Raw genomic sequence first — 26602 nt, 5'->3', positions numbered from 1 at the left:
AAAAAGCCCTTCTCCTTCCCTTCCCTTCTCCCTCCCCTCAGCCCGCACCTTTACCCCCTCCCCAAATGACCACCCAACCCCTCATTTTGGTAGGCCCACCATATTACCTAAAACTGTCATAGGGCCTAGTATCCCCTTTCAGTTTCACTTCTTAGGGAAAAGGGAAGGGGACAGCAATCACTGGGGGATTTATGAGGGGTCATGCCTTAATCCTTCCAGAGGTCTGCTGCTCAATCAGAGCACCTTTTTCTAACTTGAATGTGATTGAAATAGGTCTAAATAAAAATGCCCTTCATTGTCCCCTTGGACTTTTCTTCCCATTCCATTATCACTGTTGGGCAATCTAATTTTGGGCCTGCCCTAGTCCTGCACAAAACACACCTCCAACAAGCTCCCTTGCTATTTGGACACACTACAGTGTAAAACATCCTAATTCTACCTTACCAAAATCGTTATTTAGATGTTTTTTTTGGCCCTTTTGAGACGTTCATCTGCTTTAAAAATGAGTGCCTATATGCCATTCTTCTTTTAGTGTTTCTGCCCCTCTTCTTTGGAAAAGTATACCTCTTTATCCCCTGTGCATGTTAGGGTGGCCTAGTGGTTAGGGTGGTGGACTTTGGTCCTGAGAAACTGAATTCGATTCCCACTTCAGGCCCAGGCAGCTCCTTGTGACTCTGGGCAAGTCACTTAACCCTCCACTGCCCCATGTAAGCCGCATTGAGCCTGCCATGAGTGGGAAAGCACAGGGTACAAATGTAACAAACAATACAGCTATCCCTTTCCAATTTCAAATACAATACAGCTATCCCTTTCCAATTTCAAATCGCAACTTAAGGCTTTCTGCTTCTTGATAGCTTATCCATCACCACCTGATTGATGTCGCCATAGCTTGCTCTCAGAGCACTGCAATGATGGTGATAGAGAGATAACTCCTGCTCCTGACGTTCCTTCCCACCTCAGTTTTCTGTTTATGTAATACAGTATTCTCTCCTGGCCTCCTTTCCTCTTGTTCTTCATTTATTTATTTATTGCATTTGTATCCCACATTTTCCCACCTATTTGCAGGCTCAATGTGGCTTACAATACATTATGAATGGTGGAAATATATTAGAAGGTAGACATTTAGAGGCATATTTTCAAAGCACTTTGGGAGCCTAAGTTCCATAGGTTTCTATGGAACTTTGGGAGGCTAAGTGCTTTGAAAATATGCCTCTTAGTGTTACAAGAGGATCTTGGGTAACATTATAATGATACAACATGGTTGTTTGTCCTTATTTTTCACCTGTCTCTTTCTTTTTTTTTCCCCCTTTTTATTCTATTATTATGTAAACCACTTAGATCTCCACTGATAGGCAATATGTCAAATAAGCTTGAACTTGAATTGGAAAAAATGAACAGCACAGACCCAGCAGCTTCCATATGGAGGTGTCAGTGCTTACACAAGGAAGTAACAATTTTGCAACTTCCTTTTTTAGCTACCCCACATTACAAACCTACATATCTAAGTGCTGGAAATTAAGAGTGTGGCTGCCAGTTAGATATATAACATGGCAGCCACGGCCATGCAGTTGACGGTATTTTTCCTGGGCCGCTGCCACACCAGCCGAACACCCCCCCCCCCCCCCCCACCCCCGCCATGCACATGCTTGTTTTTTTTTTTTTTAACTGAGCATGAGCGATGGAGGCCCTCCCCCTGTGCATGTGCAAAAAATGAACATGCGCAGGGGGTGGGCCTCCCTGGCTCAGTTTCACAAAAACCAAGCATGTGGGGGTGTTGGCTGGAACAGCGATGGCCCAGGAAAAGTGCCATTAACTGTCTGGCTTTGTGAGGAGGAGGGCTTCTGCTAGCGGGGCTTGGGGACCCCCATCAGCCAAAGCAGCAGATTATGCTTCATTTGGGGGGGGGGGCCTGAACCCAAGTTGGTAGAGCCCAGGCTCCTAAGGCCCCCCGTGGCTTTGCCATTGGTATGTGATATGCACCTGTAAATAGTGGTATTTATACAATACAATATAAAACAATAAGCTTTTATATCCCATTCTAGCCCAGTATGACTTCTGCACAATGTACAATACTAAGAATCTATGTATACTTAGGAATAGTACAAAGAATAGTCGAAAATTCACAAGAAATTATGAATAGCCTTCAAATAACCTCCCTTATTTGGTTAAAAGTCAGTCACAAATGTAGCAGGTCTAAGGTGACTGGATAAAGATATTCAGTTATCTTTAACTGACTAACTTAACTAGATATCTTTTTGCATATCTGCACTATTGCTTGTTCACGTTGATCATAATTTATGAACTGTTTTCCTCTCTGTTCTGACAGGTCTTATTGTTGGGATCATGTTCCTATTCAGAAAGTTGCTCCAGGGACCATAAAGGCTGTATGTGCCGTTTGTCTCGATACTGTTCAGCCTGTACCCAACTACAGTGTCCTGAGGAGCCCTTGTTGCAAATACACATGGTTCCACAGAACGTGTCTTCAGGTATGCTTCAACTGTGCCTTTTCTAACTCTGCTGCCGCACTTGGGGCCCTGATAGGTGATGACAGATGTCAAGCCAAGATGCAAAACAGAGTGCATAAACATCTGCATGGCTTTCCTACATTTGTTGCCCTTCACACACAAATGCATGCAGGCATTCTGGGTATGAGAGTGGCCTCAGGTGACTTACATAGCAGAATATAGCTTGTTCTGGGGCTAGCATTCTTGGTTATCCATACGATGTTGCCACAAGACCACCTGCTGTATACTCCCTCCAAGGGGACTTTTGGCTTAAATATACTGAGAATGCTTGAAGGCATCATACAGGCGACAATTGTGCTGGAAACTGCAGCAGATTTGTAACAACATGTTAGAGTCTTATGGGGAAGAGCTGAACTGGGCTACAAGTCCTCCTTTCCATCCTCTCCATGGTGGTGCGTTCAGCACTTCTCAGCTCAGGAAAAATGCAGCTTTTCATTAACTTGTTAAAAGCTTTAAAAAGAATTGGTTTCATTCTGGAAATACTAGTATCCAAAATATCTGTTAGGAAGAATTTACCCACGCCTGCAGTACCATTCTGCTTTGGGTCCTTAGTCTGTGAGCTGTTTTTTTACGTATTGTTCTGAACCACTTCAATTTTTGTTTTAATATGTAGGCAGTATGTAGAAATTTATAATAAATACATGAATAATTTAATTCAATTCAGTGTGTGGTGGCGGCAGCCAAAAAAGCAAACAGAATGCTAGGAATTATTAGTAAAAGGATGATAAATAAGACCAAGAATACTGTAATGCCTCTGTTTCACTCCATGGTGCGACCTCACCTTGAATTTTGCCTTCAATTTTGGTCACTGTATCTCAAAAAAGATATAGCGGCAGTGGCGTTCCTAGGGGGGCTGACACCCGGGGCGGATCGCCGATGCGTCCCACCCCCCGGGTGCAGCGCCCCCCCGGAATAGCGTGACACCCCCCCTGGCAACCCCCCCCCCCCGGGTGCACGCCGCTGGGGGGGGGGTGCCGCGTGCCTGCCGGCTCTTCGTTTTCATGCTCCCTCCGCCCCTGAACAGGAAGTAACCTGTTCTGGGGCAAAGGGAGCATGAAAACGAAGAGCCGACAGGCGCGCGGCACCCCCCCAGCGGCGTGCACCCGGGGCGGACCGCCCCCCCCCCCCCTCCCCTTGGTACGCCACTGTATAGCGGAATTAGAAAAGGTTCAAAGAAAAGCGACCAAAATGATAAAGGGGATGGAATTCCTTCCATATGAGGAAAAAGGCTTAACGGCTCACAGAATAAGGGGCCAAAGCAGAACGCTACTGAGTGCTGTTTATAGAATAACTCTTAGTGCTCATCTTTATTGGTGCCGATGTTTCGGTGCCATATACAGAATTTAGTCCATAATGCCTTTTATCAGTTACATTGCTGGTAGTACTTCTGTTGCTAGAATATACATAAAACTAAAAAGCTACATACCATTGATCTTTTACATCTCTGGGTAGTACTTTTTAGATAGTCAATTTTTTTTAAGTGGCAAAATTGCAGAAATGGTTTTTCTTTGTGTAAAATTAGAGGGAATGTGATCCATAGTTTCTGACTCAATGCCTTCCAGTGATGATCTTCTCCAAGTTACTAGTCTAAAATCATTCCCTGAAGGCAATTGTGCATTGAATTGATTCTTTGAACAAAGAGAGAATGTTGGAACTTACCTATATCTATCTATCTATCTATCTAGGCATTGAACAGTGTAAAATTTTAAATAGAAGTGTAAGATGTTTCTAATCTGCCCTTAATCAGAAAGCAATGTAAAGATATCAGAAACGATGTTATACTGTCTCATCTGGTGCCTCCAAATATCATCTTAGCTGCTACATTCTATAATATTTGTAATCAAGACACCAGATTATCAGGTGGTGCAATTGATAGACTATTACAATGATTATTACCATCCGAAAATTTTGTGTATCTAGATAAGTCTAAGCTGACACAACTAATGAATAGAAATCTGAAAAGGTCATTGTATTTACTAACTTTGACAGCTTTCTAGTCCTTTCACTAAAATGACCACCACTTTGCCCCTTAACATGTGTTTTTTTCAGTATTGCTTTTATGGGGGAGCAGGGATTTGCCGACAAAGCTGTGTGTTATTGATTTATTTTGATTTGATTTGTTAACTTTATATATTGTAGAAACACGCTCTGAGCGCCGGCCTCTTTTTCTTCAAGTGCCCCATATGTAACAACAAGGATTCATTCCAGAAAGAAATGCTTCGTATGGGCATTCATATTCCAGAAAGGTACGTTGGTTACTAGCTGTGTCTCGGATCACAGGGTGGTATGTGTTTGGCAGGGTAGAGTTGCAGGTGGCAGAAAGAATATCACGTAAATAATGATTATTGTTAGGCAGGGTCATAAAGGAAGAAGTATTCCCCCTAATTTTTAAAATTTCCCAGTGGGTGTTACTTAAAAATGCCAGCCATACCATTTAAAGCTATACTGGGATCATATATAGTAAATGACGGCAGATAAAGACCTGTATGGTCCATCCAGTCTGCCCAACAAGATAAACCCATTTTGCGATACTTTAGTAACAGCAGGTACCAGGTTACCAGCGCTGAATATCTGGGTATAGGTTGACCACCGGAAATTATCCGGGTACCCTGATAACTATCTGGCTGAGTTAAGACAGCAAAATAGCAAAAGGAAAAGGAAGGAGGATGGAATTTGATATTTTTAAAAGAATTTTACCAATGATACTCACGAACACCACAAGACCAAGTCAGGCTTAAAGCAGTTTTATTTCTTGCAAGGAGACAAATCCAGCATACCCTCATGAAATTGTCCGCCCTCCCCATACCTTCCTGTTTCTTATATACCTTTTTAGACTCTCATCTACGTGCAGCTGTACATGAAGCATATCTTTTAAGCTTGGATGAACATGTTACAGTTTTAGACCATTAGGAGGTTTTTACAAGCTAGCCAAAAAGCATATCTAAGAACATTCAGTTCCTCTTGTAACACACAAGGTCAGAAGCCGTTTCTTTTCTTATAATCTACACTTGTTTGGTATATGTTAAAATGATTAACTCAATAATTTCCCAACATTTCCCTTTCTGTGGTTCCAATCAAGGCGGTTTACATATTATATACAGGTACTTGTTTTGTACCTGGGGCAACCAAGGGTTAAGTGACTTACCCAGAGTTACAAGGAGCTGCAGTAGGAATCAAATCTGGTTCTCTTGGTACGCAGGCCACTGCACTAACCATTAGACCACTCCTCCACTCTGAAGTCTTATTATGCTGTTCTAATGTACTCAGATGGTTATCCGGGTACCAGCACTGAGTATTGTCAATAAACAGATAACGTCCCGGACTACCACAGCACCACCCAGATAGTGCCAAAGTAGTCAATGAAGATTTTCAGGTCATTGTGCAGATAAAATCCGGGTATGGCTCCGGTGAGTGGCACATATCTGGGTAGGAGCGGCTCTTACACATATGAGTGGTGCTGAATAAGTGCCATTTACAAATCTGTCTTGCATCATACGTCACATGGGGGCCCTTTTACTAAGCCACAAAAGCGTCTAGACGCACCCAAAATGCGCCAAAATGGAGTTACTGTATGGCTACTGTGTGGCTTTTGCGGTAATTTCATTTTTGGTGCACATCCGATACGCACGGCCGAAAAATAATTTTTTTTGTGCTGCGCGTTTCGGATACTCGCCAAGTGGCATTTGGTGCGTGTAGGTCATTGCCACCCGGTTACCATGTGAGAGTTTAGCGCTAGGTCAATGGCTGGCGGTAAGGTCTCAGACCCAAAATAGATGTGTGCCATTTTCAGCAAAAATTTTAAAAAGGTCTTTTTTTGTAGTTGCGCTGAAAAATGATTCTGCGTGCACCCAAACCCTGCAGATCATTTTTCAACGCACCGGAGTAGAAAGACCCCTCGGTGTAGGTAAGTAATGTTGGAAGGGGATGCAAATAATGTTGGTAGGTAGGCTGTAGATGTAAAGTAGATGTAAAGTAATTGTAATATTACAATAATATTAATTATTAATATATAAACCGCACTTTCCCAGCAAACATTTCCCCAGGCGACATACAAAATAAAGTACTAACAAGACAATCTTTCAGTGAAATTGAATATGGAATACTTTAGGCTAACTGAAGTTTCAACAAATTTCAACTCCAATAATGTGAAAATAAAATCTAATCACCATGAGCCAATCCTGTCTGATTTCTGCATTAACCAACCATGTAAAGTTTGCCCATTAGAAAGATGGTCCATGGGGTGAAGTTGGGGAGGAGCCGGCAGTCTATTAGATTGTAAGCTCTTTGAGCAGGGACTGTCTTTCTTCTATGTTTGTGCAGCGCTGCGTACGCCTTGTAGCGCTATAGAAATGCTAAATAGTAGTAGTAGTAGGTATGCAGTTACCAACAATATTCCATGCGGGTCTATGTGGCTAAATGGGCAGATAGGATTGCACAAAAAGCAGTTGTAACTTTGCCCAGAACTGAATATTGGCCAGGACTCACATAGCTTCTAGGTCACATCTGGAATCCTGTCTGTGCTCCCTTCCCACCTTCCTGAGCAGGAGCCAACCCCTCTCTACTCCCCTTCCCAACAAAAGCATACCTTCTGCCCCCGCCCCAGAAGAGTGGCCCTTCTGAGAGCACCCCCTAACCCCAGAAGGTTCCCTCAGGCCTACCTTCATATTCTATGGTAGCCTAGTGGTTTTTGAGACAGGGGTGATGCCCAGCCATTCCTGCGCATGCTAGCTGCAACCTTAAAATATCTGTTGCAGTTTCTAATGGCAGTCTTGCAGTTCTTGGTAGATAAAGGTTGTGGCAATCATTTTGAGGCTGCAGCCAGCACCACTCTTGCTTCAAAGACCTCTGGACCATTAAGGGGGACTTTCTGGGGTTGGGGTGCTCCCAGAAGGACTGCTTTGCTTGGAGATGTAGGGGGGAATCCAGGAGGGAGTGCTTTTCTGAGGGAGGAGATCAAAATTGGAGGGGGGGAGTTACAAATCCACTTATACTGGTCCTGACGCATACTCATTGCTAGTGCCTGGACATGGCCTGGCATTAAATATCCAGGTGTAATTTAGCCAATGATGACCAGCCCTTAAAACAATTCTGACCACCACTGGCAGAATATTGACAGGAAAATTATTAACCATTGGGCTCCTATACCTTCAGACCATTTGTCTTTCTCTATGCATTCTGCCCCTAACCCCATAAAAACTGAGACACATTAAAAAATATTCCAGCTGATATTCAAAGCTCCTTCCTGTGTAAATCGCTTGGGGCCACCCAACCACCCATATTCAGTGGCACTTAACAGGGCACTTAACTAGGCAATTCAGCAGTACAGGAGGCATTTTTGGGGAGGAGCCAGCTGGTGCCGGCAGCTCAAAAGCTGTCCTAATTTCGGTCACTTAGTTATGCGGGCCTCAGCACTTAAAATCACTGATCCAATGTGCCTTAGCCCCAGATATTCAGTGCGGGGTCATATGCGGGCAACAGCACTAAATATCCAGTACTAATTTTGATTGTCCTGGCCGCTGAAGCTTATGCAGATCCCAGCTGATATATGCAGTCAGGGCCCACATAATACATTTATGTGGGCACCCTGGCTGAATATTGGCTAAGACCTGCATAACTATATAAAAGATGTTTGAGCCCTGGGAACCCACTCCCAGCCCCCCCCAGAACCCACTCCTCTTTGCCTTCCCCCTCCCTCCAGCCCATGCCGTTAAGTACCTCTTCCTCCCCCAGAACTACCATTCAAAAAATTAACCTCCCGGGCCTACCTTAGCTCCCTGATGGTCCAGTGAGGGCAATGGGAGCAGGAGCAAAGCCTTGCTCCTGCCTCTTGTAGCTGCCTTAAGAAAATGGCTGCCGCAATCTCTTGTGGTATTTATGTAGTACCATGAGGCTGCTGTGAGAGGTCGCAACAGCTATTTTCTTAAGGTAGCCGCAAGGGGCAGGAGTGAGCGGGCTGCCCTCATCACCCCCACTGGATACTCAGGGTGCTAAGGTAGGCCCTGGGGGGCCTACCAAGATGGGGGGGGGGGGGGGAGTTAAAGGAGCAGGCTGAGGGGAGGGAGAAGGGAAGGAGAAGTGCTTTTTGGGGGAGCCATAAGGGGGCTTCCAGGGCTCAGATATCTTTTATATAGTTATGCGGGTCCTTGCCAATATTCAGACTGGGTCTGCATAACCGTCTTACATGGGCCCTGACTGAATATCAGCTGGGACCTGCATAAGCTCCAGTGGCCATGACAATCAAAATTAGCACTGAATATTCAGTGCTGTTGCCGGCACAGGGCCCTGCACTGAATATCTAGGGCTAATTTAGGCAGCTGCATTCAGTGTTTAAGAAACGCAGACTGCCACCAGCTGAATATTTCTATCATTGTTTGTTTTTGTTCCCGCACAATTACTAGGTTTATCCAAAATACCTCTTGCAGTCATGCATGAAAGTGCCTGGCAGGGCCTTAGGGAGCATTTTGCGTCCCTGGTTAAAAGTTTGGACAGTACATCTAATTTAAATAAATTGATTCTTTAGAGATGCGTCATGGGAACTTGAGGAAAATGCCTTCAGTGAGCTGCTTCACAGACATCAGCAATGTGACGCGGAAGAATGTCTCTGCAACAAAGGAAGAAAATATTTTGAATCTAGAAGGTCAGTGGTTACTGTCTTCTCATTCTTTTATCCTATGTGTATTGATTAGATGTTTTCTTGTCACCTGATTTCCCCCATCACTGCTAAACATATCTGGGTATGTGCACGCATACTGCTTTACACTGTACACCATTTGCTGTTGTTGTCTCTTGCGAGTTTCTTTTATTGCCTCATGTCCTCCCTATTTGATTTTCCTCAGGGTGTAATGAGGTACAGCATCCAGTCATTTTTTTTCCATATACTCTCCAATGTGTAGCACCAGCTGCCTATGGCTCAAAAGAGTGAAGTGCTGTTCCATTGCCAGCCACTAGATGTTGCCATTAGAACTTCTTCCTCTTTCCTCAGTTGGAAGAGGAGACTGTGATCTGTGCTTCATTTGTACTCTAAAGAGGTAGTAAGTTAAGAAGGTAAAAAACCCAGGTTTTCTGCTTGGCAGGGCAGGGCATGTACAACTTGGAGTATTGTGTTCAGTTTTGGAGACCATATCTTGCTAAGGACATAAAAAGACTTGAAGCAGTTCAGAGAAAAGTTACAAAACTGGTATGGGGTTTGTGCCACAAGCAGTGGCATACCAAGGGGGGGGGGGGGGGGGCGGTGGGGGCGGTCGGCCCTGGGTGCACGCCGCTGGGGGGGTGCCACGCGCCGGTCAGCTTTGTTCGTTTCCATGCTCCCTGTGCCCCAGAACAGGAAGTAACCTGTTCCGGGGCAGAGGGAGCATGGAAACGAACGAAGCTGACCGGCGCGCAGCACCTCCAGAGCGGCGTGCACCCGGGGGGGGTTCTTTCGCCGGGGTGGGGGGTGTCCTTTCATTGGGGGGGGGGTCGTGCTGCACCAGGGGGGCGCTGCACCCGGGGGGGCGGGACACATCGGCAATCCACCCCCCCTAGGAACGCCACTGGCCACAACACATATGAGGACAGACTTCGACCTGAAGATATACATCCTGGAGGAAAGGAGAGACAGGGGTGATACGATACAGACATTCAAATATTCGAAAGGTATTAATCTACAAGCAAACCTTTTCCAAAAACGGCAAGGCTGTAGAACTAGAGGACATGAATTTAGGTTGAAGAGGGGCCGACTTAGGAATAATGTCAGGTAGTACTTTTTCACAGAGCGGGTGGTAGATACCTGGAATGTTCTCCTGCGGGAGGTGGTGGAGATGAAAAAGGTAACAGAATTCAAAAATGCGTGGGATAAACACAAAGGAATCCTGTATGGAAAGAGAATGGAACGAAACAAGCTTAGCGGTCATTAGAGGACAACTCCAGTAATTAGGAAGCAAAGCCAGTGCTAGGCAGACTTCTATTTCAGGGCAAAGACAAATCAAGATCAAGTATACATATGTAGTATCTGTCAAGCTGTAACGGGTCCGAAAATCAGGAGGCGAAAGACAAATTGATTCCAAAACAAAGCAGCTTTTTATTTCCAGCAATTCACACAGCCCCGAGTACAATCTCAGAATACTGCTTCCTGAGCGTCACCTGACACTCGTTCTTATACACTCTTATCAGTAGTCATGCGCAGTTACAGACAGAGGATCTTACACAGAACCCAGGAAACGAAACTTATCTTTGGCTTTGCACACAACCCTCTATTTCCAACACTGGTCTATAGTCTATTCACAGTTATTTGGCATTGCATATACCATATAAGGCAATATACTGATAAGCAGCACAAGTTCCAGCTGGTTTCTGCTATCTGGTTACGGCTGCTTCCTCTGAGCTAACTGTCAGCTTGCAAGCCTTACATTTCAGTGTTCCAGCACATTTACACAATACAGCCTCTATGCAGGGATCACGAGACTGGGCTGGCAGAGCCAGCTGCCCTAAATTGCTGACTACTACAATTTGTTATCTAGCTGCTGGTTAACAAATACATACTACTAGTAAAAGTCTAAACTGCACAGGTTTTGGTCTTAGTCTAGGCTCATTATATGTAAGGCACAAAAGGTCCAGTGCATTAATAAAGTATGGCTAAGAGGCCAAAAGCAGAGTTAGAGTCCATAAGTATAAGTCCATCAGTAGGCACAAAACATGAGGTTGTTCTGGTGGTCAGTAGTATTCATAGTATTCGAGTAGTATCCGGCGTTCCACCCCTTCATTCCCCCCTTTTGATACTTGAACATCCATCTGATGGAGAGTATCATCTCCAGAAGCCCTGAAAGGGAAGAGAGAGACAAGAAGCATTAGCAGGGAGGCAAAAAGCGAGCCCTAAGCCCTTGCGCAGCCGTTGGTTGCTTCGCCGGGGTTGAGACGGAGGGCCCCTAGTGGAATCCCCCCCCCTTTGTATCCGGTCTTATGCTGACACAAGGGTACTGGCCCATTAAGTGACTCAGGAGGTGAAAGGTGCACGTCAGCCACAAGGTGCTTCATCGTCAGCTTCATCAGACTGGGGAATGGGGGAGTACATCTGGAGAGCCATAAGTTGGGCAGCAGCACGGCGGTCAGCGATGCTTTCCATGGTGGAGCGGAGACACCTGAAAACTAAGGGGAGAGACAAAGGTATTAATAAGCAGGACAACAAGAACAGGCCACCCATGACGAGGATACTCTTGAGGCTCCCAGAGGTCGGTAGCCAGTTGGTTAAAGAGGGATCGGTTAGCTCTCTCCACTATTCCACTGCTCTGGGGTCTCCATGCACAATGTAACTTCCAATCGAGACCCAGCCTTGTACTGAGTTGTTGTGTTACTTCGCTGGCGAATGCAGGACCGTTATCGGAGTTTATCTGTCTGGGAAGGCCGTATCTCAGCAGGAGGTGATGGATCAATAAGGAAGTGACTTCTTTCGCCATTTCCGGTCTGGTAGGCTGAGCTTCAATCCATCCAGTGTAGGTACACACAGCGACGAGGATGGCTTTATATCCCCGTGCTGGGGGCATATGCGTGAAATCAATCTGGCAAACGTGGAATGGGCTAGTGCCCCGGAGAACATGGCTTGGCGTCGGACCGGGCCCCGTTCTCGGGTTGTTCCGAGCACAAGTTGCGCATTGGCTGGAAGCATTTTTGGTCCACAGGGACAGGTTGTTGATGTAGTAGGTCTTCTCGAGTAGGCGCCCCAGGGCGTCCCTGGCCAGGTGGGTGCGGTCATGAGCCTCCTTGGCCACCGTCCAGGCCAAGGCTTCGGGTATCCATATGCGCCCATCCTGTAGTACCCACCAGCCATTGCGTGACTCCAGGCCCTCTTGCCGGGCCCACTCAGCCTCTTGTGGGGCATAGATAGGGGTCTCTGTGGGGAGGTGAACGACGAGTACAGGGTCAGAGGAATGAGAAAGGTAAGGGAGTCGACTTGCTCTTTTTGCAGCGTCGTCTGCCCGCTGATTTCCCCGGGCGATAGGGTCCGTCCGGCCTGTGTGGGCCCTGCAGTGCATTACAGCTACCTTCTTCGGTTTCCATACTGACTCGAGTAATTGGCAGATCTCAGTGGCATTTGCAAGTCCTTTCCCTTCAGCTGTCAGAAATCCCCTCTCCTTGTACAAGGCTCCATGCACCTGGAGGGTGAGGAAAGCGTATTTGGAGTCGATGTAAATGTTAACAACTTTTCCTTCAGCCCACAGGAGGGCTTTGGTGAGGGCGATCAGCTCCGCTTTCTGGGCTGACGTTCCGGGCGGCAGGGCCATAGCCTGCTTCTATCGGTGAAAAGGGTGATGCCCCCTTGCCAGGGTTGGTCCTTGAGGTCAGGTCTGCTAGAATGCACAGTGGCCATTACCTCTTCACAGTCGTGGAGTGGTGGTTCAGGGGCCGGAAGGAGAGTAGCGGGATTAAGGTTAGTTGTGTCCAGGATCCGTACCTCCGGATTTTCGCACAGGAGGGCTTGGTATTGAACCAATCGGGAGTTGGTCATCCATCTGGGTCCGTGGCTCTCGAGTAGGCCGCGGATGGTGTGGGGTGTGGTCACAAAGAGTGTCTGGCCAAACGTGAGTTTATTGGCCTCGTGTATCAGCAGACAGGCCGCCGCAATGCTTCGGAGACAGCCCGGCCATCCTCGTGCCACGTTGTCCATGCCCTTGGAGAGGTATGCTACAGGGCGTTGCCAGGTGCCGACCAGTTGGGTGAGGACTCCAAGTGCCAATCCCTTCTTTTCATCGATGAACAAGTGGAACGGCTTGGTCACATCTGGCAGTCCGAGCGCTGGTGGGGCCACAAGGGCATCCTTAAGGTCCTGAAGGGCTTTCAGTTCGCTTTTCTCCCACTGGAGATCTTGGCCCTCGAGTTCAGGCCCCTTCAGTTTGGCATACAAACTGTGGGTCAGGATAGCAAAATTGATGATCCAAATGCGGCAATATCCAGCGGCTCCGAGGAGTGCCCGCAGTTCCTTCTTATTTGCAGGAGTGGGTTGGTCGCGGATGGCTTGGGTTCGGGGGGGTACCGAGCCTTCGGGTTCCTTCTCGGAGGCGGAAACCCAGGTATTCGACTTCGATCTCGCATATCTGGGCCTTTTTGCGACTGGCCCGGTACCCCTGGGCTTCCAGGGTTTTCAAGAGGTAAAGGGTAGCTTCTGCACAGTCCGTGTACGTTTCACGGGCCACCAACAGGTCGTCCACGTATTGGACGACCGGCCCATACTCGTCCTGATACGTCTTCAGGTCCTGAGCGAGTTGGTCGCCGAAGAGGGTGGGGGAGTTCTTGAATCCCTGGGGGAGTCGGGTCCAGGTAAACTGCTGCTTATTACCAGTCTGTAAGTCTTCCCACGTGAAGGCAAACAATTTCTGGCTGTCGGCGGCAAGGGGGATGGAGAAGAAGGCGTCCTTCAGATCAATGACACTATACCACTTGCTCTGGGCTGGCACTTGGGCTAAAATGGAGTAAGGGTTCGGTACAAGAGCAACTATGTCGGCCACCTGGTTGTTGACCTTCCTTAAGTCTTGGACGGGCCTGTACTCGGGGGTTCCTGACTTCTGGTAAATTTCAAGACTCCCTGTTGGGGGAGTTTCTGTAAATGCGGGGGTTTCTTCAGGGAGATGGATGAGGAGTAGGTTCAGGAGGGTAGGGTTCTTGACAGGCTTTCTTGGCTGCCTCGTCCGCACGTCGGTTGCCCCGGGCTATGGAATCTGTCTTCCCTGTGTGGGCCCTACAGTGCATCACAGCGACTTTTCTTGGCTTCCACACAGCTTCAAGCAGGTGACAGATTTCAGGGGCATTTGCAGCCCGCTGTCAAGAACCTTCAGGCGAACACTACACAATCAACAGGTCACCAACGTACTGGACAACCGGTCCATATTTGATCTGGCACATCATCAGATCTCTGGCGGGTTGCTATGTCGAGCTGCATAGGGTATACTGTGTGTGTGGGACGCCTAACATTTGAGTACCAGCACCTTTTTTGCTAGAAAAAACACACTGGTTAGGGGTCATATTGGATTCATCTCTTTCCTATGGCCCTCAGGTTAATAATTTATGGGGAAAAAACATTATTTAATTTGAGACAGTTGAGATTGATATGTCCATTTTTCACTCTGGCGGCTTTTTCACTTCTTGTCCAGATGATGATTTTTTGCCATTCTTTCATGTGTCTGATACAAGCTGTCCTCAGTATTGGTCTTTACTAAGATAGTTTTCTGCTGCTAGCTGATAATCTGTAAAGCTGGCTTGTAAATGCTATATCGTAACTGATGTTTGTAGGGGATTCAGGCACTTTCTCTATAAGTTGCACAACTTTGTGCCATTTTCTGTTTAAGTTAGACAGATGTTCCTGTCTGTCAGAAGTATACCTCTGTGAAACTTTCTCAGTGAAGTCTGGTGGGCTGTTTATTGCTTTCAGGAATTTCTTGTACCGTGTATGAGGCATCATGTATGTCAGCCTGAATTTACTGTTCAGCCAGCTCACCTACTGCAATCGCTTCACTTATCTTTTCTGAGCTGAGCTATGCCATCATCTGTAATTACTCTGGCTGAAATAAAAAAAAAATGTACAGGCTCTGAGTGCTGATGTAAGCTTGATTGTGCTAGAATTAATACAATTTTTGTTGCCAAGGCAGCAGGTGGGGGCTGCTTACAAGATTTCTTAATATGGACCACTTAGCTGTTAAAACTGTTCAGCTTCTGTAGTCTAAAACTTTCCTGCCAGTTTCTGATCACACAACTTACTTTTTCAAATTTTGAATTATCAAATTAAATTTATACTGAGCATATTACAATCCTGGCAGTCCTCACACAGTTATCACAGATCACAGCAATTAATCTTCCACACACTGACTGATTTCTGCAGCAGTTAGCTGTCACTGAAGCCTCTGTGTACTACTAACACAATCCTGGTTCTCTCTGAGGCTTTCTGATGAAAAGTTCTCTCAAACACAGTAATGAAGGAGTGATTTTTCACTATTCTGATCTCTACCCAGTGTTCTTGCAGAGAGTTAAACCTGGGGCTGCTTATTACCAAAGAAGAGACTCCAGTCCTTAATCCAATTCTTAATTTAATACACTTGATGACAAGATAAACAAATCAATCACTTACAGTTGAGCTGAGCCAGATTTGGTATTCTGTACATACAGAGTGAGTCTGTGATTAGCCCCGCTCCCAGAGAGGAGGAACTGCCAGAAGCTGGTAATATCATGGCCTAATGGTTAGAATACCAGTCTTGTCATCCAGAGGTGGTGAGTTCAATTCCCACTGCTGCTTCTTGGGCAAGTCACTTATGGGCTGATGATCAGAAGCAAATGCAGGTGCTAGAGGCTGTTAGCACCATACTAGCGCCTGTGTTTGCTACCACCCCATGATCAGAGCCCCTGAGCATGTAAAACAACATACTCAAAGGCTCTGAACACAAATGCATGCAAAACAGGGCTCAGCGCAAGTAGCATGCAAATGCATGCTAAACCTATTCATTCCCAATGATCAGTGACCAGCGTGCCAAAGATTGGCTCATTGGCTGCAGCAAACCCTATGCCAACTCGGAGCTGGCGTTAGGGTTTGCAGACCATTGGGGAGGAATGGTGAGCCTGTCCAGCATGCATTTGCATGCTAATAGACCCCCATTCCCCCAATGAAGCAGCCCCTCTGCAGGAACCCCGACACAGGTTCAGGAGGGGCTGGAGATCTGGTGGGGGAATCTCTCAGATGTTCCTGGTGGCTCAGTGGGCTGTGGATCAATTCCCCCCCCCCCACCTGGTGGTCTAGCGGCCCTTCCCCACCCCCCACCTTCAGTTGGTGGAGGGAGGTGGCCTCCCTCCTCTTCCATCTGTGCCACCTGGAAAATGGTGGCGCCCAGCCCTGCGCATTGCATCCTGGGATGCGCCAGGCAGGGCTTCATACCATATAAGAGAAACTCCCTTATGGTGTGAAGCCCTGCCCAGCATATCCAGAATACACTGAGCAGGGCTGGCTGCCACCATTTTCCAGGCAGCACCAATGGGAGGCCACCTCCCTCCTCCAATGGGAGGCCACCTCCCTCCTCCAACTGAAGGTAGGGGGTGGGGAAGGGCCGCTAGACCACCAGGTGGGGGGGATTAACCCACAGCCCACTGGGCCACCAGGGACATCTGAAGGATGCTGGAGGGTTAGGGGGGCTGGAGACCCCCTGGATCAGTCCCCCTGAGCTTGTGTTGGGGGGGGGTCGGAGGGACTGGAGGTCTGCTGGACCTCCAGCCTCCATTTCACTTGGCTCTGGGTGGGGGTAGTTGGGGTCTTATGGTTCCATGGATCTCCAGCCCCTGTGTTTGACAGGTCTGGACTTTTGACAGCCCAGACCTGTCAAACAAGTGCAGGAGGATTGTCAAGTGTGGGAGGATTGTGCCTGTGCTCACGCTCAGACACAATCCTCCCGCACTTCTACCCCATGATCAGAGAGAATTGCATGCTTAAATTTGCATGCAATTATCTCTGATTATAGGTGCGAAAAAGCCCCGCGCTGATCCAGCACTATTTTTAGAGCGCTGTTTGGAACAGCGCAGGCCTTTTGATCATCTGCCCATCAACCTTCTATTGCCTCAGGTACAAACCCAGATTGTGAACCCGACAAGGAAATACTCAGTGTAGGTGAATGTAACTCACCTTGAGCTACTACTTAAAAAGGTGTGAGCAAAATCCAAATAAATAAATAAGAAATACTGACACATTGGGACTCGTGCTGCATTTTGGCTTAAAGTTTATGTTTGATACCTGTAATCCAGATGAAACAGAAAATGCACTTCTATATTATAGTCCCACCTAGACCACTCTGTCTCCCCAGTCTCCCTACATCTCCTAGCTATCTAGACATACTCAGCGTCCCCACATCTGAATGGCCCCTGTTCTGAAATAGCATTTAAACATCTGAGCCTCTCCAGATGTTTAAATGCTGCCATCTAAACCTAGGGATGCTTGTAACATAATCACCATAGACATGTGTCTATATAAAATATTCACATAAGTGGCAGAAATAGTTACACCTGCACTTGAGCTCATTTAAATAAATATCTATGCCCAAATTATTTAAGAATATACACAGATTTGCGTTTTTTATAATCTACATACAGTGGGGGAAATAAGTATTTGATCCCTTGCTGATTTTGTAAGTTTGCCCACTGACAAAGACATGAGCAGCCCATAATTGAAGGGTAGGTTATTGGTAACAGTGAGAGATAGCACATCACAAATTAAATCCGGAAAATCACATTGTGGAAAGTATATGAATTTATTTGCATTCTGCAGAGGGAAATAAGTATTTGATCCCCCACCAACCAGTAAGAGATCTGGCCCCTACAGACCAGGTAGATGCTCCAAATCAACTCGTTACCTGCATGACAGACAGCTGTCGGCAATGGTCACCTGTATGAAAGACACCTGTCCACAGACTCAGTGAATCAGTCAGACTCTAACCTCTACAAAATGGCCAAGAGCAAGGAGCTGTCTAAGGATGTCAGGGACAAGATCATACACCTGCACAAGGCTGGAATGGGCTACAAAACCATCAGTAAGACGCTGGGCGAGAAGGAGACAACTGTTGGTGCCATAGTAAGAAAATGGAAGAAGTACAAAATGACTGTCAATCGACAAAGATCTGGGGCTCCACGCAAAATCTCACCTCGTGGGGTATCCTTGATCATGAGGAAGGTTAGAAATCAGCCTACAACTACAAGGGGGGAACTTGTCAATGATCTCAAGGCAGCTGGGACCACTGTCACCACGAAAACCATTGGTAACACATTACGACATAACGGATTGCAATCCTGCAGTGCCCGCAAGGTCCCCCTGCTCCGGAAGGCACATGTGACGGCCCGTCTGAAGTTTGCCAGTGAACACCTGGATGATGCCGAGAGTGATTGGGAGAAGGTGCTGTGGTCAGATGAGACAAAAATTGAGCTCTTTGGCATGAACTCAACTCGCCGTGTTTGGAGGAAGAGAAATGCTGCCTATGACCCAAAGAACACCGTCCCCACTGTCAAGCATGGAGGTGGAAATGTTATGTTTTGGGGGTGTTTCTCTGCTAAGGGCACAGGACTACTTCACCGCATCAATGGGAGAATGGATGGGGCCATGTACCGTACAATTCTAAGTGACAACCTCCTTCCCTCCGCCAGGGCCTTAAAAATGGGTCGTGGCTGGGTCTTCCAGCACGACAATGACCCAAAACATACAGCCAAGGCAACAAAGGAGTGGCTCAGGAAGAAGCACATTAGGGTCATGGAGTGGCCTAGCCAGTCACCAGACCTTAATCCCATTGAAAACTTATGGAGGGAGCTGAAGCTGCGAGTTGCCAAGCGACAGCCCAGAACTCTTAATGATTTAGAGATGATCTGCAAAGAGGAGTGGACCAAAATTCCTCCTGACATGTGTGCAAACCTCATCATCAACTACAGAAGACGTCTGACCGCTGTGCTTGCCAACAAGGGTTTTGCCACCAAGTATTAGGTCTTGTTTGCCAGAGGGATTAAATACTTATTTCCCTCTGCAGAATGCAAATAAATTCATATACTTTCCACAATGTGATTTTCCGGATTTAATTTGTGATGTGCTATCTCTCACTGTTACCAATAACCTACCCTTCAATTATGGGCTGCTCATGTCTTTGTCAGTGGGCAAACTTACAAAATCAGCAAGGGATCAAATACTTATTTCCCCCACTGTATGTACTTGTAAACTCTGCCTATGTCCTGCCAAACTCCGCCCCTGTACATGCCTACCAGCAAGGTATGGACAATCATATCATGGAGGGTACATTTAGATTGGTCAGTATTTTATAAGATGCAATTTATAGGTGTATACATAGAGCCAGATGTGCATGAAAATGACTTTGTAAAATTACCTCCCAGTATGTGTAAAACAGGCTTTACCTACAGAAAAAGCTTTATAAATTTACACCTATATTGTGTTTTCACACCTTTGGGTATTATTTTCTGTAAAATTCCTACCTGCATAAAAAGAAAGTGCAAAATTCTGCAGGTATTTTGTGGCCATGGCAGTTTTTAAAGGGCAAGTATATATATATCCTTTCCCAATGAATTTGATGCAATGTCCCTGGGTAAAAAGTACTTATGGAGTTTGTACCAAAATAGACAGTTTGACCTTTGCTGTCCGAGAGAATAAGAGAGATGACTTTTTGTTTCTGAGATGAAAATTGGAAGATCATTGAGCCTGCTGCTTACTTATAGTAGACTTATATTGTCTGGCTTCTTTTGTAGCAAGTGGTATATCCTGCGATGTTCCTGCTGTGGATCACGAGGGGCACACTTAATCTGCTCTGGCCTAGGGAACAGTCGACACCACTGGACATGCTCGGAATGTCTCTCTATTCTGAGCTCTGAAAGTGAGGGAACATGTAAGTATCTTAGGAAATGCTTTGTTTTACAAAGTACTAACGGATGTAATGCAGTACTTTGTGTTTGTAACCCTGAGGAATCTCTTTCTGTGGCATTGGGTTTGGGGAGGGAGGGACGGTTAGGTGACCTTCCATCTTATTTTCGAAAGAGATCGCCGGCCATCTTTTGACACAAATTGGGAAATGGCTGGCCATCTCCTGAACCTGGCCAAATTGGTATAATGGAAAGCCGATTTTGGCCGGCTCCAACTGCTTTCCGTCGCAGAGTCGGCCAAAGTTAAAGGGGGCGTGTCGGCAGGGTACGGAAGGCGGGACAGGGGCATGGTTATGAGATGGCCGGCTTCGGCCGATAATGGAAAAAAGATGGCCGGCTCTGACGAGCATTTCGCCAGCTTCACTTGGTCCATTTATTTTTAGGACCAAGCCTCAAAAAAGTGCCCCAATTGACCAGATGGAGAATTGCTGGATATGGATGGATGAATGGGGGCAGGGGAGAGAGGAAATGTGAAGGATATGGGTGGATGGAGGAGACGGCAGGAGAGAATGGAGAGTTCCTGGACATAGATGGAGAATTGCTGGATATGGATGGATGAATGGGGAGGGGAGAGAGGAAATTTGAAGGATATGGGTGGATGGAGGAGACGGCAGGAGAGAATGGAGAGTTCCTGGACATAGATGGAGAATTGCTGGATATGGATGGATGAATGGGGGCAGGGGAGAGAGGAAATTTGAAGGATATGGGTGGATGGAGGCGAGTGCAGGGGAGAATGGAGAGTTGTTGGACATGGATGGATGGATGGAGGGGAGGAAAGTCAGGAAGGAAATGCACATGGATGGAAGAGAGAAGAGAGGAGAAATGTTGGACAAGGATGGAGGGAAGGAAAGACAAAGGAAGGAGATGCACATGGAGAGAGGGCAGATCCTAGATGGAAGGGGCAGGGAGAGAGGGCAGACTTTGGATGGAGGGGACAGGAGAGAGAGGGCAGACACTGGATGGCAGAGAGAGAGAGAGAAGGCAGATGCTGGATGGAAGGAAGACAGTGAAAAGAAGATGAGGAAAGCAGAAACCAGAGACAACAAACTGCAAGTAAAATATATATTTTTATTTTTTTGCTTTAGGATAAAGTAGTATTGTAGCTGTGTTAATAAATAGAACATGGAAATAAGGTAATCTTTATTGGACTAATTTTAATATACTTTGACTAACTTTCGGAGAACAAAACCCCCTTCCTCAGGCCAGGATAGGATATTGTAAATTCACTATACTGTACTGATCTGATCTGAGGAAGGAGGTTTTGGTCTCTGAAAGCTAAATGTATTAGTCCAATAAAATGGTGGTATTTTATTTTCTGTTTCTGTGGTGTTGCATTGTATGCTCAGTCTGGCCTCTTGGGGGTTCAGTTTAATTTTTGTCTAAATAGAAAGTTTGATTACTTATTCTATAGTGGTTTAGGGTTTATCTGTGTTTGTGAAAAAGACACGGCTTTCAGTTGGCATTGACTATGCAGGATCGACGATCTGTACTATTCTGTCTGGTTACGTTTTACAATAGGCGAATTGATGTTCTACTGCTCGCTGTAGTGTTTAAGATGCTTTCCTTTTCCTTATGTGACTCGTAGAAATTACTGCTTATGGTATGGTAAAATTGTTCTAGAGATCCTGAGTGTTTTGTATTCTCGATATGCCTAGTACTGGATTTTGGAGGGGGGTGTTAAAAATGACCGGCCCCGGGTGTCAACTACCCTAGCTACGCCTTCGGCAGTGTGTCTGCCTCACCTATTCGTCAAACGTGATGACGTTGAGGGCGGAGCAAATACACTGAACAAATCGCATCGCCAACCAAAAACTGACGAGTTTCCCCTACCTACGAATCACCTGTCAGTGCCCCCCTCCTCGGCGCTGCATCAACGTGCGAGGGAGGGAGGAAGGCAGCCTGAACATTGGAGGGAGGGACGGAGCCAGCTTTAACATCGCAGTGGGAGGGCCATGACCCCGAAAGGCTGGAATGCACTTGAAACTGAAAGCAGGCAAACCTGCAGCAACAAACGACTGCAGTTAGTTGGAACACAGCAGGGCTGCAAAGCTTACATTCTTCACTCACGTTTCAAAATGACTGCACAAATTACACCTCACAGGACATAAGAAAGGACCTTCATGAATACTGACGGTGCTCAGCATCACTACACCCACAGACCAGGTACCTATGACTGAGACCCCAGTTATTTTCAGAAATGTCTTCTGGGTTTCATTTATTTTAAACCTTTTTTTATATACTACTTCATTGCTCAACAAACAACATTCATAGTACTTAACAATAAAATATGTTATCACAATACAATATACAATACAAACAAGATATCAACAAATGTGTATCCCAAGGAAAGGGGGGAGGGAACACAGGAGGGAGGGGGAAGGAGGGCGGGACACGGAGGGGGGCCCCAGCCCCACACTCTCATTGTTTCTCACACACACACTCACTCACATTCTCACACACACACTCTGACACAGACAGCCTCAATCTATGTCACACACACACACACACACTTGCACATTCACTCTGTCTCTCTCACACAGTCACTCTCACAAACATACACACTACGATGAAAACCTTGTTGATGCCCCTGTATAAGTCGTTGGTGAGGCCCCACCTGGAGTATTGTGTTCGGTTTTGGAGGCTGTATCTTGCTAAGGGTGTAAAAAGAATTGAAGCAGTGCAAAGAAAAGCTACGAGAATGGTATGGGATTTGCGTTACAAGACATATGAGGAGAGACTTGCTGAACTAAACATGTATACTCTGGAGGAAAGGAGAAACAGGGGTGATATGATACAGACGTTCAAATATTTGAAAGGTATTAATCCGCAAACGAACCTTTTCCGGAGATGCGAAGGTGGTAGAACGAAAGGACATGAAATGAGATTGAAGGGGGGCAGACTCAAGAAAACTGTCAGGAAGTATTTTTTCACGTAGAGAGTAGTGGATGCTTGGAATGCCCTCCCGCGGGAGGTGGTGGAAAAGAAAACAGTAACTGAATTCAAACATGCGTGGGATAAACATAAAGGAATCCTGTTCAGAAGGAATGGATCCTCAGAAACTTAGCCGAGATTGGGTGGCAGAGCCGGTGGTGGGAGGCGGGGATAGTGCTGGGCAGACTTATACGGTCTGTGCCAGAGCCGGTGGTGGGAGGCAGGGCTGGTGGTTGGGAGGCGGGGATAGTGCTGGGCAGACTTGTACGGTCTGTGCCCTGGAGAGGACGGGTACGGGTCGGGGTGTACACGGGAGGTGGCACATGTGGGTTTGTCTTGTTGGGAGGACTGGATGGACCGTGCAGGTCTTTTTCTGCCATCATCTACTATGTTACTATGTTAGCACGCGCTAACCGTGTAGATGCCCATAATATTCCTATGATGGCAGTGATGGCAGGCACCGATGCAGTATGTGTGAGCATTGGTTGTAAGTTTTGGCGGACCACACCCTGAGGCAGCAAATTGCAAAATATGCCGCATTTTGGTGGAGGCGTCCGTGCACTGCATATGTGATCAAGTATTGTTAAAAGATGTGGATAAAGGATCATAAATGAAGGAATTTACAATATGTTTATACAATGCAAAATGGTTTTATAAGCTGAAAAGCCCATTGGAATTGCAACAATAAATAATTGAACTTTCTACTAACATCATTGCGTTGGTTGGGATTGAATTTTAAAAACCTTTGGAAATTTAAGAACAGTAGAGTGAGCAATTACATATAACAGCTAGGTTAAATTTTATGAAAGCAAGTTCACTGCAGATATATAAAGGGAGATTGTTCCATACGAAAGGAGCCAGGAAATAAAAGGCACTATGACTGGTGACTTCCAGTACCATCGGGAGCCCTAAATAGGTGGTGGTAAGGGCTCCCAACGGTAATGGCCATGTGCTAATGGGGAAATTAGGATGTGGCCATTTTAAAAAATGACTGCAGCCATTTTACTGCTGTGCTAATTAAATTTGCTGTTGACACAAAGTTATTAAAAGTCGTTAACTCGCGACAGGATTGTGAAAAATTACAGAAGGACCTTACGAGACTGAGAGACTGGGCGGCTAAATGGCAGATGACGTTTAATGTGAGCAAGTGCAAGGTGATGCATGTGGGAAAAAAGAACCCGAATTATAGTTATGTCATGCAAGGTTTCATGTTAGGAGTTAGGACCAAGAAAGGGATCTGGGTGTCGTCGTCGATAATACACTGAAACCTTCTGCTCAGTGTGCTGCTGCGGCTAGGAAAGCGAATAGAATGTTGGGTATTATTAGGAAAGGTATGGAAAACAGGTGTGAGGATGTTATAATGCCGTTGTATCGCTCCATGGTGTGACCACACCTTGAGTATTGTGTTCATTTCTGGTCGCCGCATCTCAAGAAAGATATAGTATGTTTGTACATTTGGGAAGCTTGCCAGGTGCCCTTGGCCTGGATTGGCCGCTGTCGTGGACAGGATGCTGGGCTCGATGGACCCTTGGTCTTTTCCCAGTGTGGCATTACTTATGTACTTATGACAACAGCACCGACCACTTTTTAGCATGGCTTAGTAAAAGGACCCCTAAGTTTCTATAGATCTTAAACAGAGCCTTTCTTTTCAAGTCAGGATTCTCTATCTGAGTAGCATAGTACGATCATTTTGCAGAAGATATTGCTGTTTTATATTTTTTTTATTTCTGACTTCTGTTGAGACTTTGTAGAATTGTCATGGGTTCTTCTCCAATGGTGCTCTAGATTTCAAAAAGTTTGTTTTAAATCTGCTAATTTTTTTTGTATATCATTGAGATTAATGTTTGTTAGATTTGGCTTTGGAAACTACAGGTATTAAAGCATCTGCCGAAACTGATAGTGTAACGGGTCCGAAAATCAGGAGACGAAAGACAAATTGGTTCCAAAACAAATCAGCTTTTTATTGCTAGCAATTCACACAGCACCAAGTACAATCTCAGAATACTGTGTGTCGGGCGTCATCTGACACTCGTTCTTATACAGATTACTGGTCATGCGCATAGAACGCATCACACGTCACACACACACATGCGCAGTACAGGCACATGCGCAATATATTAGTAGTTCTGTAGTTCTCACAGAGAAAAGATACGTCAGTTTCATAGCTTTCACAGAAATTGTTACTTTGCGAGAAATGTAACTTATTGCAGTGTCCCAGCACATCTACACAATACAGCCTCTCTATGCATGGATCACGAGACTGGGCTGGCAGAGCCAGCTGCCTTAAATTGCTGACTACTACAATTTGTTATCTAGCTGCTGGTTAACAAATACATGCTACTAGTAAAAGTCTAAACTGCACAGGTTCTAGTCTTAGTCTAGGCTTATTATATGTAAGGCACAAAAGGTCCAGTGCATCAATAAAGTATGGCTAAAAAGACCAAAAACAGAGGTAGAGTCCATAAGTATAAGTCCATCAATAGGCACAAAACATGAGGTTGTTCTGGTGGTCAGTAGGATTCATAGTATTCAAATAGTATCTGGCGTTCCACTCCTTCATTCCCCCCTTTTGATACTTGAACATCCATCTGGTGGAGAGTATCACCTCCATGAACCCTAAGAAAGGAAAGAAAAGACAAGGATAGTTAGCGAGGGAGGCAACAAGCGAGCCCTAAGCCCTTGCGCAGCCGTTGGTTGCTTCGCCGGGGTTGAGACGGAGGGCCCCTAGTGGAATCCCTCCCCCTTTGTAGCCGGACTTGTGCTGTCACAAGGGCACTGGCCCATTAATTGACTCAGGAGGACAGAAGTGCACGTCAGCCACAAGGTGCTTCATCGTCAGCTTCGTCGGACTGGGGAATGGGGGAGTACATCTGAAGAGCCATAAGTTGAGCAGCAGCACGGCGATCAGCGATGCTTTCCATGGTGGAGCGGAGACACCTGAAAACTAAGGGGAGAGACAAAGGTATTAATAGGCAGGTCAGCAAAAACAGGCCCCCCATGGCGAGGAGACCCTTTAGGCTCCCGGAGGTCGGCAACCAGCTAGTTAGGGAGGAAGTCCAATCCCAAGCGCTGTTCCAGGTTTGGACGGGGACGTGGGCCAATTTGACCATCCGGTCAGTTATCTCACTGATGACTTGGCTTTGGTCATCAATTTGCAAGCAGCAATTACTGAGGTTAAACTTGCCGCACACCCCGCCTTCCTGGGCTAAGAGGTAGTCGAGAGCCAAGCGATTTTGGTAAACTGCAGTAATAAGCTTAGTGTTCTGTCGAGCTAGGACGTTGAGGGCAAAGGCCGAGTCATTGGTAAGGATCTCGAGCACTGCCTGCAAGCGGATAATACGATTCAGCATGTAGATAGGAGTACGGTACCCGTAAGTACCATCTTCAGCCCATGTGGCCGGTCCATAGTAATGAATGATACGTTCTGGCGGCCACTCGTTGTCCTTCCAGTCTCCTATCTGGACTTTGGGTTTGGTGCTCGGGAGGGACCGTTTACGTCTGCCAATGTTATCAGGTCCCTTTTCCATATAAAGGGGGATGCCCAACGTCTCGCCGACTCGCAGGGGCAGGAGGAAGAAGCTAGGTCGGACGGTGCCCAAGAGACAGGTACCGCACCAGCGGGCCGGGAGCTGTTCATAGGCCCTACGTCCACAAATGTAGTAGTAGCCCTCCGGGGCTACCCACTTAAGGGAGGCATTCCCTCCGTGTGTCCACGTTGCATTCAAGGTGGGTTCAGTCCA

At 46.4% G+C, this 26602-nt stretch overlaps 1 protein-coding gene across 1 annotated transcript in view; it reads left to right on the top strand.

Annotated features, from left to right (window-relative positions):
* Window positions 1–26602, top strand: part of LOC115464292 (G2/M phase-specific E3 ubiquitin-protein ligase-like) — an 87614-nt gene that overhangs the window by 49688 nt on the left and 11324 nt on the right. Inside the window, exons 5-8 of the mRNA XM_030194684.1 lie at window positions 2327–2486; window positions 4665–4771; window positions 9046–9162; window positions 19761–19897. Coding sequence (XP_030050544.1) covers window positions 2327–2486; window positions 4665–4771; window positions 9046–9162; window positions 19761–19897 — 521 coding nt within the window. The remainder of the gene's footprint in view (window positions 1–2326; window positions 2487–4664; window positions 4772–9045; window positions 9163–19760; window positions 19898–26602) is intronic.

This window comes from Microcaecilia unicolor, chromosome 3, assembly GCF_901765095.1.
Source record: "Microcaecilia unicolor chromosome 3, aMicUni1.1, whole genome shotgun sequence".
In the NCBI taxonomy this organism is placed as follows: Eukaryota; Metazoa; Chordata; class Amphibia; order Gymnophiona; family Siphonopidae; genus Microcaecilia; species Microcaecilia unicolor.
Note: the sequence above shows the minus strand (reverse complement) of the source record. Positions and strands in the feature narration are given on the sequence as shown.